We start from the raw sequence: 15,960 nt of genomic DNA, 5'->3' as shown, positions 1-15,960 counted from the left end.
ATTCCTTAAGGTTGACAATCAGTTATGCTGACCTACAGACAGCCGTATTGTCATATAGACACTGTAAAGGGAGTAAGGCTGGGTAATGGGATTGACTGATCCATAGGATCAAATTATAACATGTCTTGGAGGCAAAACAGATCCAGTTCTTCAGAGCAGACAATGAATGAGAATGCTACTCACCCGTTTTGACTGGGAGGCCCCCATGGCCTCAACTTGGAGGAAGCAGTTTTCACTTTTCTTTCTCCTTGATGTTACCCTCAATGCTTAGAATGTTGTCTCTGAAACACATCAGTTGTGCTAGAAGAGTCTAGCACTGGGGCTCTGTCTCCTTTAGAACAACACCTGTGCCAAAGATCTCTGTGCCTCTGCAAGAACCAAGTCCTTCCTATTTGTTTTTCTTGGCAGAGCTGACCATAATGTGATTGCGGACGGACCCTGCTTCTTTTAGCAGGCTCTTCACAAAACCTATTAAAGCCTTTACTAATCCCTGAGTGTGTGGTTGCGGGGGTGGGGGTGGGAAAAGACAGGTGTCATGTGACATGTCCCTTTAAGAACCTTGGACCGTTTAAGCAGAGGATGTCATTTTCAGAGTCTGGAGCTCTGAAACACAGCCAAGAATGACACAGGTTCAGCAGGACATTGAGGATTTAATTATGTACCTTCTGGGCGATTGCAAAACAAAGTTATTTGGACTGCTATCTGATGTGTGCATATATTCTGGAAAATGTGATCCTGCTATCTTTAGATCACACGAATTTCTGCAAAATGTTGAAAAAATAAGCAAATTCTGTAAAAAAGAAAAGATCAGGTCTCGGTAGAGATCTTCTTTCTCAGATAGCTTCCTTGGTTTCTTTTTTTTTCCTACCAAAAAATTCAAAAAATTTAAATTTCTGGATTTAAAATTTAGATATTATGGTATGTTAAAATAAACACATGGCTCTTTTTATTTGTACTTTCAGGAAATCTTCTCACAGAGGTTCACCAAAGTCTGACCCTGAGTACAGAAGATGTGTAAGACTGGTAGCTAAGCATTAAGCCAATATGTGGTAATTTTTGGCACACGTACAAGTCATATTTTACCTCTTTACAATTCATGTTTTGTCACTCTCCAGGTCTCTTCAAGACAGGGTGGGATACAAAACTAAATACACATGTTCATAGTTAATCACGCACTATAAAAAATTGTTTTGCTTGAACTCCTTACCAACATGATGCCTGGTACATTCCACTATGCCAGGGGTGGGCAAACCCCAGCCCGGGAGCCATTTGCGACCCTCCAGTCCCCCAATCCAGCCTGCAGGGAGCCCCCAGTCTCCAATGAGCCTCTGGCCCATCCAAGACTGTTCGAGCCTATGCTGGCCCATGACTGTCAATCGCGACCGCCAGACGCAAGCTGCAGACCTAGTTAAAGCAAGGCCTTTTATAGTCTCCTTGTGTTTTCTGCTTTACCCTGGGCAGTATTTTAATCTTCCACCCAATGCCTCTGAACAACTTATGTCTCCATGCAGTGGCATAGCTAAGGGGTGCAGGGGGTAGCAGTTGCACTGGGCATCAAGCTTTAGGGGGGCAACAAGCTGAGCTTGACACTAGTGACCAAAACTGTGAAAATCTTGGTATGTATGAATAATACCATCATGTTATATATCATTGGAAAGGTAATTTAATGCAGAATGCAATGAAATAAACTGCACTGGAATATCAGTTTTCTATCAAACGTTATGGCCAATTAACCAGAAAATGAAAACACAACTGCCTTGTGGAACAAAAAGTGGATTTGCTTAACTCCAAACTGACCTATGAGACTGTTTGTTCTAAGTGCCAATGAGATTATTATGATGCAGCATGGAACTAATAACTTTTTATTTATTTACTTAATTAAATTTGATTTTGTCATGCAGGGGATTACAAAATGTTCTTTGACCCCAGGTTGTAGATAGATGCCTTAGCTATGCCACTGACTGGGGGGAAACAGCAGAGCAAGTGGGTGGTGAGCTGCTGGGAGGAGGACATGGGTTCCTCCCAATTTTCACTTTTTAAAAAGCCTGGGTGCGACGTCACTTCCAGTTGTGACATCACTTCCAGGGTAACATTCTGAGCTTGGCACCGGGCTATACAAGCATTAGCTACGCCACTGTCTCCATGTGTTTCTGGCTTGGTCTGTATGTTTTCACTGTGCAAGAGGTGTGTGGCAAACAGTTCATGGTTCTCATATGATTCTACATGCCTGTATTATAGTTCTCATGTGTATTATAAATAAGCACAGAAAATTCATTCAAGTTCTGTCTCCAATGTAAATTTAAGTAAAATTATGTAAATGTATTCAAATTTGAAATGTAAATGAATTCTCTCTTTCCCCGGTCCACTACACAGTGTCAGAGAGATGATGTAGCTCTCCTGCCAAAATGTTTGCCCACCCCTGCACTATGCAAACATCACATGTTAACAGTCACACTCGTTATCATGGGACCTCAGTGGTCCTGCTGCCAATTGACACAGGTGCAGGTAGTTTTATTTTTAAAGTAATACTGTTTCAAAAAAGCAGTGACAGTGATAACCAAGTAAGGGCTCAATCCTACCCAATTTTCCAGCATTGGTGAAGTCGCAATGCAGCCCCAAGGTAAGGGAACAAATATTCCCATACCTTCAGGAGGCCTCTGTGACTGCTGCCCCACCACATGATGCAGTGCATGCCCCATTGGCACAGCTGCACTGGCACTGGAAAATTGGATAGAATTGGGCCCTAACTTATTCTGGAGCAACGTAATTGAATTAGTGGAATAGTTCCCACTTCAGTAGACTGAGGCTGACATGTAGGGGTTAGCAGCTTTTTTTCTAACAAGACTCTTGTGCTTTTAACAGTTGCACAACGTGCAAAAATGAGATGGAGGTGGCTTTTCCCAGCATTCATTCTGCAGGGTTAGAAGGAGCTGTATTTGCTGCATTTTTGTCTACACGGTTGTTGTGATACAATCAAGGGACCTGAAAATGTGGCAGAACTACCAACAGTCAATAGTGCATACAGATCAATAGTGCCTCTTGGTGGCTGAGGCAGTAGACCAAATTCCACCCTTCCCTACCTGGTGATGCATCAATCTGTTCGTCCTGCCTGTGAATTGGGAAAGGAAGAAGGGAATGGAAGAGAAAGTAAGAAGGAGAGGAAATGGTGACCTAGATTGACACTCCTCCGCCACTTTCCTCTGGACTTCCTCTTCTAGGGTCCCCCTCTTCCTTTCCCAATCCAGGGAGCAAGAAGAGGAGAAGCAACAGCAGTGAGTGGGTGAACATAAGAACATAAGAACAGCCCCACTGGATCAGGCCATAGGCCCATCTAGTCCAGCTTCCTGTATCTCACAAGAGGTGGGCGTCCCAACCAACCTGACTGACTGTGGCAACAGCCATCTTGCAGATGGTGGTTTTCACTGAACAAAGGAGTCTTGAAATGACCAGTTTGCTAAACCTTTGTGGATAAGGTTGCTCACATCCTTCACAGCTTGAATTATATGTTAACATTTTCACTTTGGCCTGCTTCCTTCTGAGTGACCATGGAGAGAGTGGCTGTGGCAGTGAGCAGGAGAACCTGTTTGCCCCCACAGCCATTCTCAGTGGAGTAAAGCTGGCCACTTTGGAAGAAGTTACTGGCCTCACTCTGAGCGACTACACTGCAAGGGGGCAGGTTCTCTGCCACTTAGAGCATTGGCATACCTGGAAGGGTCAAAGGGGCAAACACCCTGGATGGCACCTTGCAACCCTTCCCCTTGTTGACATTTGTGTGTGTGTATATATGTTTTTGGTCCTTTTGGGGTCCATTTTTAAGGCCTTAGAAATTCTAGCCCATGGCTGCCCCAGTCTCAAGAAGGCCTCCTGAGGCCTACAAAATGCCAAAAAATGGCACTTGCGGTTTCCACAGAAAACTGTAAGTGCTGTTTCTTGGGTGGGGAATACAACATTTTGCAGTCCAGTTCCCCTGGGCAGCACTGGGGCCAGGTCCGCAAGAATGGCTCAGAATGAGGCTAGCTATAGTGTGGGTGACCTCACTCCAAGTGGCTTGGCTATGAATGGGGGGGCAGGACCTCAGGGACTGGTTTTGCCATGGCAGGGGAGCATTGCCACCCCCAGAAGAGTACCACGAGGGGTCACAGCATTCCTGTGACCCCACCTCAGCTATGCAACTGTGAGGATATGAACAGAATCCTGTTGAGTGTGAGGACATCCAGAAGAACACAAAAAGAGCCCTGCTAGATCAGGCCAACTGCCCGTGTAGTCCAGGTTCCTGTATCTCATAGTGGCCCACCAGATGCCTCAGGGAACACACAGTCAACAACACACCCATGCCTGTTGCCACTCCCTTGCATCTGGCACCAAGAGATAGGCTACCTCTAAAACCTCAAGGTTGCATATAGTCATCCACTTGCCCACATGATCCTTGCCCAGCATGGCTTATTAGATCTGCCCAGGGGGGGTCCAGGCATGGTGAACAGGAAAGATTGTCAATTAATCTTTAAGGAAGAGGGCGTTGTCAATGGCTTTGAAGTTGGTTGTGGTTTGTTCCCTTCTGAATTTCTTCCCAGATTCCACTGTGCTGGATAATTATCACTCTCAAATCTCCCATTTCTGGCCAAAGTAATTGAACAGGTAGTGGTGTCTCCACTCTGGGGTTTCCTAGATGAGACTGATAATCTGGACCCCTTTCAGTCTTACTCTAGGCCAGGTTCTGGCACAGAAACAGCTTTGGTTGCTCTGGACCTACTCTGGGAGTCAAACAGGGGGACCATGTCCCTGTTGGTCCTGCTAAGCCTCTCAGTGGCTTTCAAGGACAATGAGTTATTTCATTGTGTTACAGGGGCTCCAGTCCTTTCTGGCTGACAGATCCCAGGAGGTGATATTGGGGAACTCCTGCTCTTTCCTCAGGACTTTGGCCTGCAGTGGGAACTATTCTGTCCCCCATATTACTTAAAACCTACATGAAAATGCTGAGAGAGAATATCCGGGGGTTTGGTGTCACCAATATATGGATGACCATTCCACTTCTCTACTACACCAAAAGCTGGGCACGCTACAGAAATCCTGAATCATTGTCTGGTGTCCGTGGGGGGCTTGGTGAGGTCCTGTTAGTCCTAACAAGGGTCCTGTGACTCAGAATTGACCTAAATGGGGTTGTTTTCCCTCTGCAGGAGCGGGTTTGCAGTTTGGGCTTCTCCTGAACTCTCTGCTGATCCTTAGTAACAGTGGCCACATAAGCCTTTGCCCAGCCTAGGTTAGTGTGCAGCCTGCAGCCATACAAGAATCTATCAGACCCAACACAGTGGTCCATGCATGCACTGGTGACATTCGGGCTTGACTACTGTGATGGGTTCTATGTGGGGCTGCCTTTGAAGACTGACTGCCCAATCCTACCCACACTTTCCTGAGAGTAAGCCCCATTGACTTAATGGAACTTACACCTGAGCAGACATGCAGAGGCTTGGGCTCTCAGGCTGCAGTCCTATCCACACTTTCCTGGGAGTAAGCCCCATTGACTCTAATGGGACTTACTTCTGAGTAGACACGCAGAGGATTGGGCTCTCAGGCTGCAGCCCTATCCACACTTACCTGGGAGTAAGACCCATTGACTGTAATGGGACTTACTTCTGAGTAGACATGCCTAGGATTGGGCTCTCAGGCTGCAGCCCTATCCACACTTTCCTGGAAGTAAGCCCCATTGACTCTAATGGGACATACTCCTGAGTAGACATGCAGTGGCTGTAAGTAACCAGACAAGCCAGCCCAGACATCAGCATCCTTCTATTCCGGTATGCCTCAGCCAGAGCCAATGAATCGCTCGGCACTCGGCTGCTACTGTCTGAAATAGAGAAGCCCGCCCTTCTAGGAACTGGCAACCATAGAGCGCGCCTCAGCATCGGGGCTCCGCTGGCGCTGTCTGGCGGTTCCGCTGCCGCGCTGGCCGTTCGTTCATTTGGAGAGAGATGTGGTGACGGGGCCCTGAAGTGGGCCTTGCGGGCTGCCGTCATGGCTAACGGTGAGAGGGGGTGGGGGAGGTGAGAGGCGGCTGTGCTGCCTCAGGCTGGGCGGTTGTGGGGGGAGGGGGCGGGCTCTCGCGCTGGCTGTTCTTCACAGCGCTCCCCCACCCGGGCGGGGCCCTCGGAGGAGAGCCGGGGCTGTGCGAGGCGCTTTCCCCCCCCCCGCTTAGGGGGTGGTTGTGCGCGCGCAGGTGGTAGTGACTCCCCCCCTTTCTTTCAGTGTATTCGCTGGACGGGCTGCTGGTCTTCGGGCTGCTCTTCGTGTGCACCTGCGCCTACTTCCGAAAGGTGCCTCGGCTGAAGGTCTGGCTGCTCTCCGAGAAGAGGGGGATCTGGGGGGTCTTCTACAAAGGTAAGGCTGAGCCAGGTGCCCTGGCGGGGCGGGGCGGTGGCGTAGCTGGAGGGGGGCGGAGCAGCCAGTCTGGCGGGGAGCCTCAGCGTTGTGGGCGAGCGGCTCCTCCCTTTGGAGCTGTTCCTGGCGGGCTCTTTTTGCCCCCCCCCCGTAAAGTCTGGCTGCTCCACCCCCTCCTCCAGCTACACCATTGATGTGGGCAGAGCAAGGCAAGGGCTGACCAGCCTTGACCAGGGGCCACGAGAGAAGGACTTTGGCTGCCTGCTGGAAGGAGGTGAGTAGCTGGAAGCTGCTTCCAACCACACGACCACACCAGGAAAGTGTCTTCCCTCTGGATGCTCATAGTGTACGAAATGGGCCTTGAGAGCTGGCTTAGTGCCACCAGTGGTACTTGCAGTACCCCTGCCCCCCAGCAGCAAGACCAGGAACACAGCACAACAAGCAACAGTGTGAGGTGAGGCTCAGCGGGAAGAGCTCCCAAGCGTTCTTAGCTGTGCTCAGAAAAGCCCTCCCACCCATCCTGAGCCTCTGGCTGGTGTTGAATGTGTCACATCTGGCCTCTCCACCCAGAAGTAACTGGTAGTGATGTCCTTGCCGGTTTCTTTCAGTGGTACTTCAGATAGGTGGACCATGTTAAGTGGTACGGAGGACACTGTGCTATGTGTTCCCATCGTGGCTTTGGTTTGTCTACATCAATGGTCTTCAGCTTTTTTCATGCCTTGACCCCAATATATAAAGTATGGGATTGGGGACTCCACTAGCAGTCCTGCTCCCTTACAAGAACTGTTGCCACCCAACTCAGGTCTGTTCACTGTAGCCAAATATTCATATTAGAGAGAGCAGAAAAAAGTTACCATGAAACCTGGCTCTAGTGAAAGCTATTTTAACACAGTTGCTAGGAACTTGAGCAGCACTGGAACATAATCTCCTGGTACCTGAAGGGGTACACCAGATGCCTCCTCCTTTACCTGGTGGTACTGTTGTCCAGCGATTTTCAGCCTTTTTCAATCTCCTTAAATTGCTGCAGCTGAGCCTTCCTGACCCCTTTGGGATCCCTACCCCAAGGATGAGGAACATTGGTTTACCTTATCAGTCATTTCAGTGTTTGTAGGTTGATTCTACCTCATCTGCCAGCCTTTGCTTCTATGTGAAAAGATACAAAAAGAGTGTGTCCTTTCAGCCCTGCCTTATTGTTTCTATGCAACCTTAGGCATGCCATAAAGCCCTTGAAATCAATGGGTGTGGGTGCAATTGGGCTCTTAGTTCTTTCTCAAGCCACTGATCTTACAGTGACTTCTGAACTCTGTATACACTCTGCCTAATATTGATCATGCTGCAGTCACTTTCATTTTTCCTATCAGAAAAAGTAAATTGAGGCACACCCATGAAAAACTGGAAGCTTATTTACTCTCATTTCCTGGTAGCCTCTGACTCCTTGAATGAAAGATAAATCAGGGGCTAGAGTGAGCTAAGGGATGGTCATTGTAGAATAAATGATTGTGTAAATAAGGCCCTGCTTTGTCCTTTGGATTCTGAATCTGTCATGACAAGAATTATAGTACTGCCCTGTTTGGATAGGTTGGAAATGAAGTGCTTTCATGCACTGTTTGAGGGCTGCCAATGATAAGTGGATTACCAGTGTTAAGTGGAGCAAAAAGGTTGTTACAGCTGCAGTTACTCTTACAGCCCAATCCTATGCATTTCTACTCGGAATAAGTTCCCCAAGTCTTACTCCCAGGAAAGTATGGACAGGATTGCAACCCCAATAAAATAATTGGTAGGAAAAATAAGGCTGCAATCTTAGACATACTCTGAAAGTTTAAGAACAAATAGCTAATTGTGCTGTAACCATTTCTATTTTTCTGAAGTTATTGTCCAATTATGAGGTAGAACTGACAGTTTTATGTTGAATGCAGACATTATATTTTTCAGTGAACATTTAGAGGCATGGTCTCTGGACAGCCACTTGGTAAAGAATCTGGTCCTCTAATAAATTGACACCCTGTTTTAATGTATCTAAGCTGTTGTGTTTTGGGTTCTTACCTTGCCTGCTTAGTGATCCCTCAGACAAGGGAAGGGGGTTTACTCTCATCTGTTTCTCCTTGGCAACCTCAGCCTTTGCCCCAGAGGAACCAAGCTGTGTTCCTCTGCAATTTTGCCCTGCTGGCTCAAATTGGGTGTGGCATCCCACACGTGCAGAAGAGCCCAAATTGCTTTCACAAGAGTTCAGTTGTAGAAGGAAGCTGAGATGTCAGTGCAGCTGTCAAAGCAGTTATGGTGCCATCCATCTCCATGCCATCCATCTCTTTCAGTCTAAGCTAGATGCCTGTCCATTACACCCCTTCCCAACTGCAGACATTGCTGCCATCACAGCTGGGGTCCCTGATAGCTCTGGTTGATCCCAAGCAGTAGCAATAAAACATCTAGTGATTTGCCTTATTCTTACACAAATAGTGACAAGGAATATGTGCACTGACTAAATCATGTGTACTAACTGGTAAATGTCTTTCGGTCTTCCAGCTGCAGTGATTGGTACCAGACTTCATGCAGCAGTGGCAATATCTTGCGTTGTCATGGCTTTTTATGTCCTCTTCATAAAGTGAATTCCAGTGCTTCAGATGGACAGTATTTGAAGATGCTAAAGAAGGCACATCTCTTGCTTCAGTGGACAATATTTCTTCAAGGAATTGACACAGCACCCTGCACAGATGTCAAGAAGAAATTACTCTATGATCAAGTCTTGTTTGAGACCAAGGGAGTGGCTTTTGTAACAACAACCATCCTCTGTGCTTCTAGTAGATTTTGAATGTAATCAACAACTATTGTTTTATGTGCAGATTATTAAAATCAATATTAAAATCTGCACAAGGAAAACATCACAAGCTTGTGTTGCTAATAGAAATAAGATACTTTGTGGCAAGTAGAAATGGGTAAGACTTTTTCAGTCTTGGCAGGGTTGGCATTCCTGATGTACTAAAGGGAATTGCTTTAAGTCCCACAAAGGTAATTACGAACAGTAAAGGAGGGGTGTAGATTTGTTTTCATTTACTGTTCTCTTTGATGCACTTTTAAGGTTGGGAGTTAAAACTTAGGTTGAAAATTAGTGGCTGGACATGGTAGACCAGATAGCAGTAAAATCTTCTTTGCAGAGTTCAGAGTAGTGCTCATGTGGCTGCTTATCCTTGAAGAAAAAAGGATCTGGATCACAAATAAAAACTGAATGCTGTTTTGTGATATTCACATCTCCCTTGTAGTGACTCTTACCACCTTTTACAAATGGGTTAAAGTAGCTGAAAAGCCGCACATTCTGTGAAGCATAGCCAATAAATTAGAATTGCCAACAATTAAAATATAACTACAATTTTTGGATGTTAATTTGTGGGAGAAACCAGTGGGGACATATGCTGTTACATAAGTTAATAGATGTTAAAATGTTTAAATTGCATTTAAAGTTCATAACTTGTATATTTTGAAAAATGTACAGACTTTAAAGGTAAAGACTCATGTTTCCTTTCTGTATTTTTAAAGATACACTTCTCAGATATATTCCCCTTTATCTCCTGACTTTAAATTGTTCTTTCCCTCCCTCACCCCCTATGTTTAAACCATAGGAAATAATCTCTTACAGTTGGAACAGTAAAAGAGCATGTTTTAATTTAAACTATGTAAGTTTATAATGTTGAAAACATTTGCAAAGATCTGAAGTTCACAACTGATTTCAGGATTGGGGCCTATTTTTTTTAAATCCATTATTTGTATGATACCTGTTAAATCTGAAAAGGAAAGTCAGTTTCTTTTTCAATTTTGTATACTTTGTCACAGTTAGGAACTGTCACTTTTCACATATTTATAAATCAGCAAGAAGCATACTGGAGTCCTAACTTGACCCTTGGATATTCCAGCAATAGATGTTTGAATAAATCTGCCTTATTTTTCTTCCCCATATCTTATAGCCATTGCAGCATTTTATCTATTTCCTTTTTTTCATGAGTGTAATTCTTGCTGGTTGGGATTTGAAGAAATAAGAGTGAAACAGACTTCATCTTTTTTCAAACTTAGGAGTTGTGTGTAAAAATATTCTTTTTTTTAAAAAAAAAAAAAGTACATATCTCCATATTTTAAGCAGACAGGCAGGTGGCTTGCACTATAGTCCAGTTATTTTCATGGTTTTATGTGTGGTGAAGATTGGGAATACAGAAGTTAGCCATTATTTCAGATTGCAGGAGCAGGCACCAATACTTTAGTGTGTGAGTGGCAAATCTATGATACACTTGCCCAGTGTGATGTCCCTTGAGTCTTTAAGCCCCACCCTAATAAGAATGTTTATATACAGACCAGGGACAGACTGCACTTGCTCCCACTGTGGAAGGGATTGTCACTCCCGAATCGGCCTTTTCAGCTACACTAGACGCTGTTCCAGAACCAACATTCAGAGCGCGATACCATAGTCTTTCGAGACTGAAGGTTGCCAACATGACATGCTTAAAATTTCCATGGGCATGCAAGATCATTTTTAGAAGATTATTGTTAATTCAGGCACATGCTGTAAAAATGTTTGCTACCCCTGCTGTAGTGTCTCCAGCTACTCTCAGCAGCAACTCAGCTGGCCTGCAGGATAGTAACTAATGCGGTTGTCAACCTTCAGTCTCGAAAGACTATGGTATCGCGCTCTGAAAGGTGGTTCTGGCACAGCGTCTAGTGTGGCTGAAAAGGCCAATTCGGGAGTGACAATCCCTTCCACGCTGGGAGCAAGTGCAGTCTGTCCCTGGCCTGTCTCCCTGGCTATGGGCCTTCCTTCTTTGCCTCTTTGCCTCAGACTGTTGGCCAAGTGTCTCTTCAAACTGGGAAAGACCATGCTGCACAGCCTGCCTCCAAACGGGCCGCTCAGAGGCCAGGGTTTCCCACCTGTTGAGGTCCACTCCTAAGGCCTTCAGATCGCTCTTGCAGATGTCCTTGCATCGCAGCTGTGGTCTACCTGTAGGGCGCTTTCCTTGCACAAGTTCTCCATAGAGGAGATCCTTTGGGATCCGGCCATCGTCCATTCTCACGACATGACCGAGCCAACGCAGGCGTCTCTGTCTCAGCAGTGCATACGTGCTAGGGGTTCCAGGACTGTGTTGTTTGCAACTTTGTCCTGCCAGGTGATGCCGAGAATGCGTCGGAGGCAGCGCATGTGGAAAGCGTTCAGTTTCCTCTCCTGTTGTGAGCAAAGAGTCCATGACTCGCTGCAGTACAGAAGTGTACTCAGGACGCAAGCTCTGTAGACCTGGATCTTGGTATGTTCCGTCAGCTTCTTGTTGGACCAGACTCTCTTTGTGATAGTAACTACAGAACTGGATTACAAATTGATGGACCTTGTAAACCATTTGCTGGAATACAGGCACTAACTTCCACACTCACAGCATAAAAGGGGGGAGGGTTTGTACTCATGGGATGGATGGCTCTAAAGGTTAGACTAGAGCAGTGTTTCTCAAACCAAGTTGGTACCTACTAGGTGGGTTTTGAGCCAGTTTCAGGTGGGACCCCATTCATTTCAATGTGTATTTTATAAGACCAGTGTGTCTCAAACTGGGTCAGAACCCACTAGGTGAGTCACGAGCCAATTTTTGGTGGGTCTCCATTCAGTTCAATATTTTAATTTTTAATCTATGAGACTTGATGCTCCCATGGGATGACTGCATTTGGGGAAATGTTACAGACCTGTACTTTTAACAAGCTACTATGTATATTCTTTTAACAAGCAAAGTAAATGGGACTTACTCTTGGATAAGTGTGGGTAGGATTGCAGCCTAGAATGTTAAAAATGTTCTTGCTTGATGATGTCACTTCTGGTCATGACATCACTTTCAGTGGGTCCTGACAGATTCTCATTCTAAAAAGTGGGTCCTGGTGCTAAATCTGTGAGAACCACTGCATTAGACTACTACCATGGTATGTGACTGCATTCAGGGAAATGTTACAGATCCATACTTTTAACAGGCTAGTAGTTAATATGCTTTTAACAATGATAGTTTTCCTCCTGGGTAAGTGTGTATAAAATTGGAGCCTTTGGCATGTTTGGATAATTTGTTTTAAATAGATTAGCAACTTCTTGGGAGGCATAGTAACTAAGAGACATGGCACATTTGAAAAAAGAGGGGGGGGTTGTTCCTCACAGGAGAAAGGTTCTCTACATGCGCCCTTAACTTTAGAACAACAGCTCTTACTGTGGGTAGTAACAGGCCAATTTCTCAGCCTTTTCCAATGCATGTCCATTGGAGATGAGGAGCCCAATCCTATGCCTGTCTACTCAGAAGTAATTCCCATTATAGTCAATGGAGCTTACTCCCAGGAAAGTGTGGGTAGGATTGGAGCCATACTTGTTGCCTTTGGCAGCACCCCACTTAAAGCTTGCCTAAGGCTGAAGTCCTGCCCCATTTGTAACCAGTGGCTCCAACATAAAGTTCACTTTGGCTGGTTGCTCCCCATTTGTCTTTCTTGCTTTTTAAAAAATCTCCGCTGAACAAGATGTGAGAAGAGCAGATTTTCCATAGAAACTAATGGGGGTGATGGGAGTGGTGGTGGAGCCTCTTCTGCCCTAAAGAGCTATCATTGGAGAACCTGTTTCTCTTTTATAGTTCCCGGTGCGCGTTCGAATGCGTTTCGCAGCTCTGGTGCATCTGCCTCTTTTTTACATCTATAAGGAAGAGGAAGAGGAGTGGCCGACAAAGAGCTGGGTGCTTCCCATAGGGCAATGGGGGAAAAGTAGTTAAAAGGGAGGGAGCAGTGGCCATTTGTTTTAGTAGCCAGGGCAGTGTACGTGGTGTGGTGTTTGCAGTGCATGGGTGGGATGGTTGCTTGCAAGGAGTGGGAGAATGAATGAATCAATGACTGGGAGAGTGCGTGAGTGAGTGGCTGGCCCTGCGCTGCTTTGAATTCTCTTACACATTGATCTTATTTGATCGGGCTGGGAAGCGGCCGCCTTTCCCCCACCCCGAAATGAGAAGAACCCCCCTCCTGTGAAGCCCTCGGGCGCTGTACAGCGAGGCGAAGCTGGTGGCCCTAAGCCGGAAATGATGAGTTGATCAGATAGACGAGGCTAAAGGAGCCGGGCAGCAATGCTTCTTTCCTTGGCCAATGTGTATCGAGGCGATTCTGATCCGGCTCAGATGTAGCAGTTGCCACCCGCCTCTCTTCCTCCTAACCTTCCTCCCCCCTTTTCCCTTGGATGTGCTTTCCAGGGTTTGCTTGGTCCCAGTTTCCCTTGGCCAGCAGTTTTGGAATGTGCTTCTTGAGAAGCTCTTTCCTGTGAACCCCCTTTTATCAATCCAACAAAAAGCACCAGGTTTTAAAGTGCCTGTCTGCTATTTCTTCTAGGGAGCCATCTTATATCTAACTTACGGGCCCAATCCTATCCAAGTGTCCAGTGCTGATCAGCCCCAAGGCAGGGTGACCCAATGTCTTAACTGCAAAAGAGGACAAAGCATCCCAAAATGCAGGACATCCAAGAAAAATGTAGGATATGATAAAATAAAAGCTAAAAACACTTGTATATTGATTTGATGTGGTTAATTTAAACACTGTATTACATAAATTTATAATATAGTTTAATACATATTTATTAATTACAAGAAGGTTATGCGCTGCCTGCAGGGCCTGCTCACAGGGAAAAGGAGGGCATTTAAGTTCTTTTCCAGAACATAAGGCTAAAAACAAGGACATGTCCTGGAAAAAGAGGAAATCTGGTGACCTTTTCCCAACATAAAGAAACAAACATTCCCTTATCTTGAGGGGGGCCTCTGTGACTGCCCCTCTACTGCAAAATGCAGCACACGCTCATTGACACAACAGCACTGGTGCTGGAAACTTGGACAGGATTGGGCCCGGAGTCAGGGACTTGGTGCAGTGTTGAGATACTGTTCTGCTGGTACCGCCATGCCCTGATGCGGCAATCATTCCATTGGCCTCTGGGTGGCAGTAAAAGCACAAAATGTTCAAACTGGAAGGAACCAGTTGGGGAGTAAAACTCCTCCCTGCCACAAACATCATTCTGTGTGTGTGAATGAAATCAAGGGAAGAAAGTCAAATGCCTGTCTGCCTACTCTATTTTGGTAGTGTTGAGACTAAATGGTGAAAATTTTGTTGCCTTGGCCTTTCTTTGGGTGGCTGCTCCTCTCTTGGACCTGAATGCACCCATGGCTTAATTTGTGCTCAAGTCCGGTTCTTGAATTTCTTTCCCTGGCCAAGTCGAGCTGGTAATAACTACTGTGCCCCTGATTACACAGGCCAACACACATTTTGCTTCCTTAAACGTTCCACCAATTCCTGGGTATATTTGGGGTGGTGATTCAAAAAATGACATCCATTTTGCCCTATCATGTCTAGTTTTGGAGACACGGCATAGCCTCTCTAGTGAATGGTTCAAGCAGCTTCCTCATGAGGAAGCCTACACCATGGCTTCCTCATGAGGAAGCTGCCTGAACCATTCACTCATGAGGCTATACTATATCTCCAAAACTAGATGTGATAGGGCAAAACAGATGCCATTTTTTTGAATCAGCACCCCAAATTCATATCAAACCATCATAAAGTTTGGGGAAAACTTTTCTGACCCTCAGTTTTGTAGGCCTGTGTTATGTGTGGTGCCCATTTCCAGCCAGAGCAGAACGGTATCCAGCATCCAAATGTCTGGGATTAGTGGGGAAGGAGTGTTTCTGGAGTAGAAAGCGTGGGAAGCAGGGCGCTTTGGTAAGCATGAAGAAGTGCTTGCTGCCCATGAAAGTGCACAGTGTTTGTTAATAGGAACAAGCTTGCACTTAAAAATAAACAAACGGCAGGCTTGATGAGCTAATTAGAATAGTGAATCTTGACTTTGAATACATGGGCCCTATTGTATTGTTCAAAGAACCTCTGCGCTATATAACCTAACCAGGCTTTTTCATTTTTAATCTATGGAAGACAATATAAGTGGTGGCATGACAACATTTGCACCCTCAAGTGCTTTTCAAAACAGAATTGCCGTTGGGATGAATGCCTGCCCCTTTCAGATTAGTACTTCCACAAGCCCGCTGGAATGTGCCATAATGGGTTTGTGCCCTTCAGTGTAGATTCTTGGAATGGTTTTGAAATTGCAACTTTAGTTAGACCTCCTGCAATATGTTCTCTGAGTCTAGCACAGCTTAATATATTTATGAATGTCTGAAATTTACCTGATTGGCTTAAATGCTGTCTGGTGTGGGCAGGGGCTCATTTTTTTCATTCAAACTATGAAAGTGAGATTCAAACACAAACCAAACATGCAAAAACCCTTGTGGAAGTGGATGCTTCCCACAGAATAAGATGTTTGAATACATAACAGTTTCCTTAGGCACATGACATCTGAGTGTCTGTGTGTGTGCTTTTTTACTATGGAACATCCAAGTACTTTTCTACTTTTTCCCTTCTTATGCTGTGAGTTTTGAGTCTTCCACCTGGATTTTTGAATGTAAGGTCACTAAACTTGGGTGGTTTCCAATTATCTGAATTTGGAGTCCTTGGAGGAGGTGATAGGCCCTCTTTCACTATAGCTCCCGTTCTCCCTCGTCCTCTAAAGAGCAGCCATTTCCCCCT

The 15,960-nt window shown here is 45.6% G+C and overlaps 1 protein-coding gene and 1 non-coding gene across 2 annotated transcripts; both read left to right on the top strand.

The window, feature by feature from the left end:
- Positions 1-5,908: 5,908 nt before the first annotated feature.
- Positions 5,909-9,059, top strand: TMEM167B (transmembrane protein 167B). Its single transcript, XM_066625726.1, has 3 exons — positions 5,909-6,019; positions 6,241-6,372; positions 8,893-9,059. Exons 1-3 carry the CDS (start codon positions 6,010-6,012, stop codon positions 8,973-8,975), a joined length of 225 nt encoding a protein of 74 aa, XP_066481823.1. The 5' UTR covers positions 5,909-6,009; the 3' UTR covers positions 8,976-9,059.
- Positions 9,060-13,137: 4,078 nt separating this feature from the next.
- On the top strand, positions 13,138-13,515 carry LOC136650668 (small Cajal body-specific RNA 2). Its single transcript, XR_010794481.1, has one exon. It is a non-coding gene; the product is annotated as a small Cajal body-specific RNA 2 (non-coding RNA).
- Positions 13,516-15,960: the final 2,445 nt, after the last annotated feature.

The sequence above is a fragment of the Tiliqua scincoides genome, chromosome 4 (assembly GCF_035046505.1).
Source record: "Tiliqua scincoides isolate rTilSci1 chromosome 4, rTilSci1.hap2, whole genome shotgun sequence".
Taxonomy (NCBI): Eukaryota; Metazoa; Chordata; class Lepidosauria; order Squamata; family Scincidae; genus Tiliqua; species Tiliqua scincoides.
The sequence above is the reverse complement of the archived record's forward strand: the minus strand, read 5'-3'. Positions and strand labels throughout refer to the sequence as shown.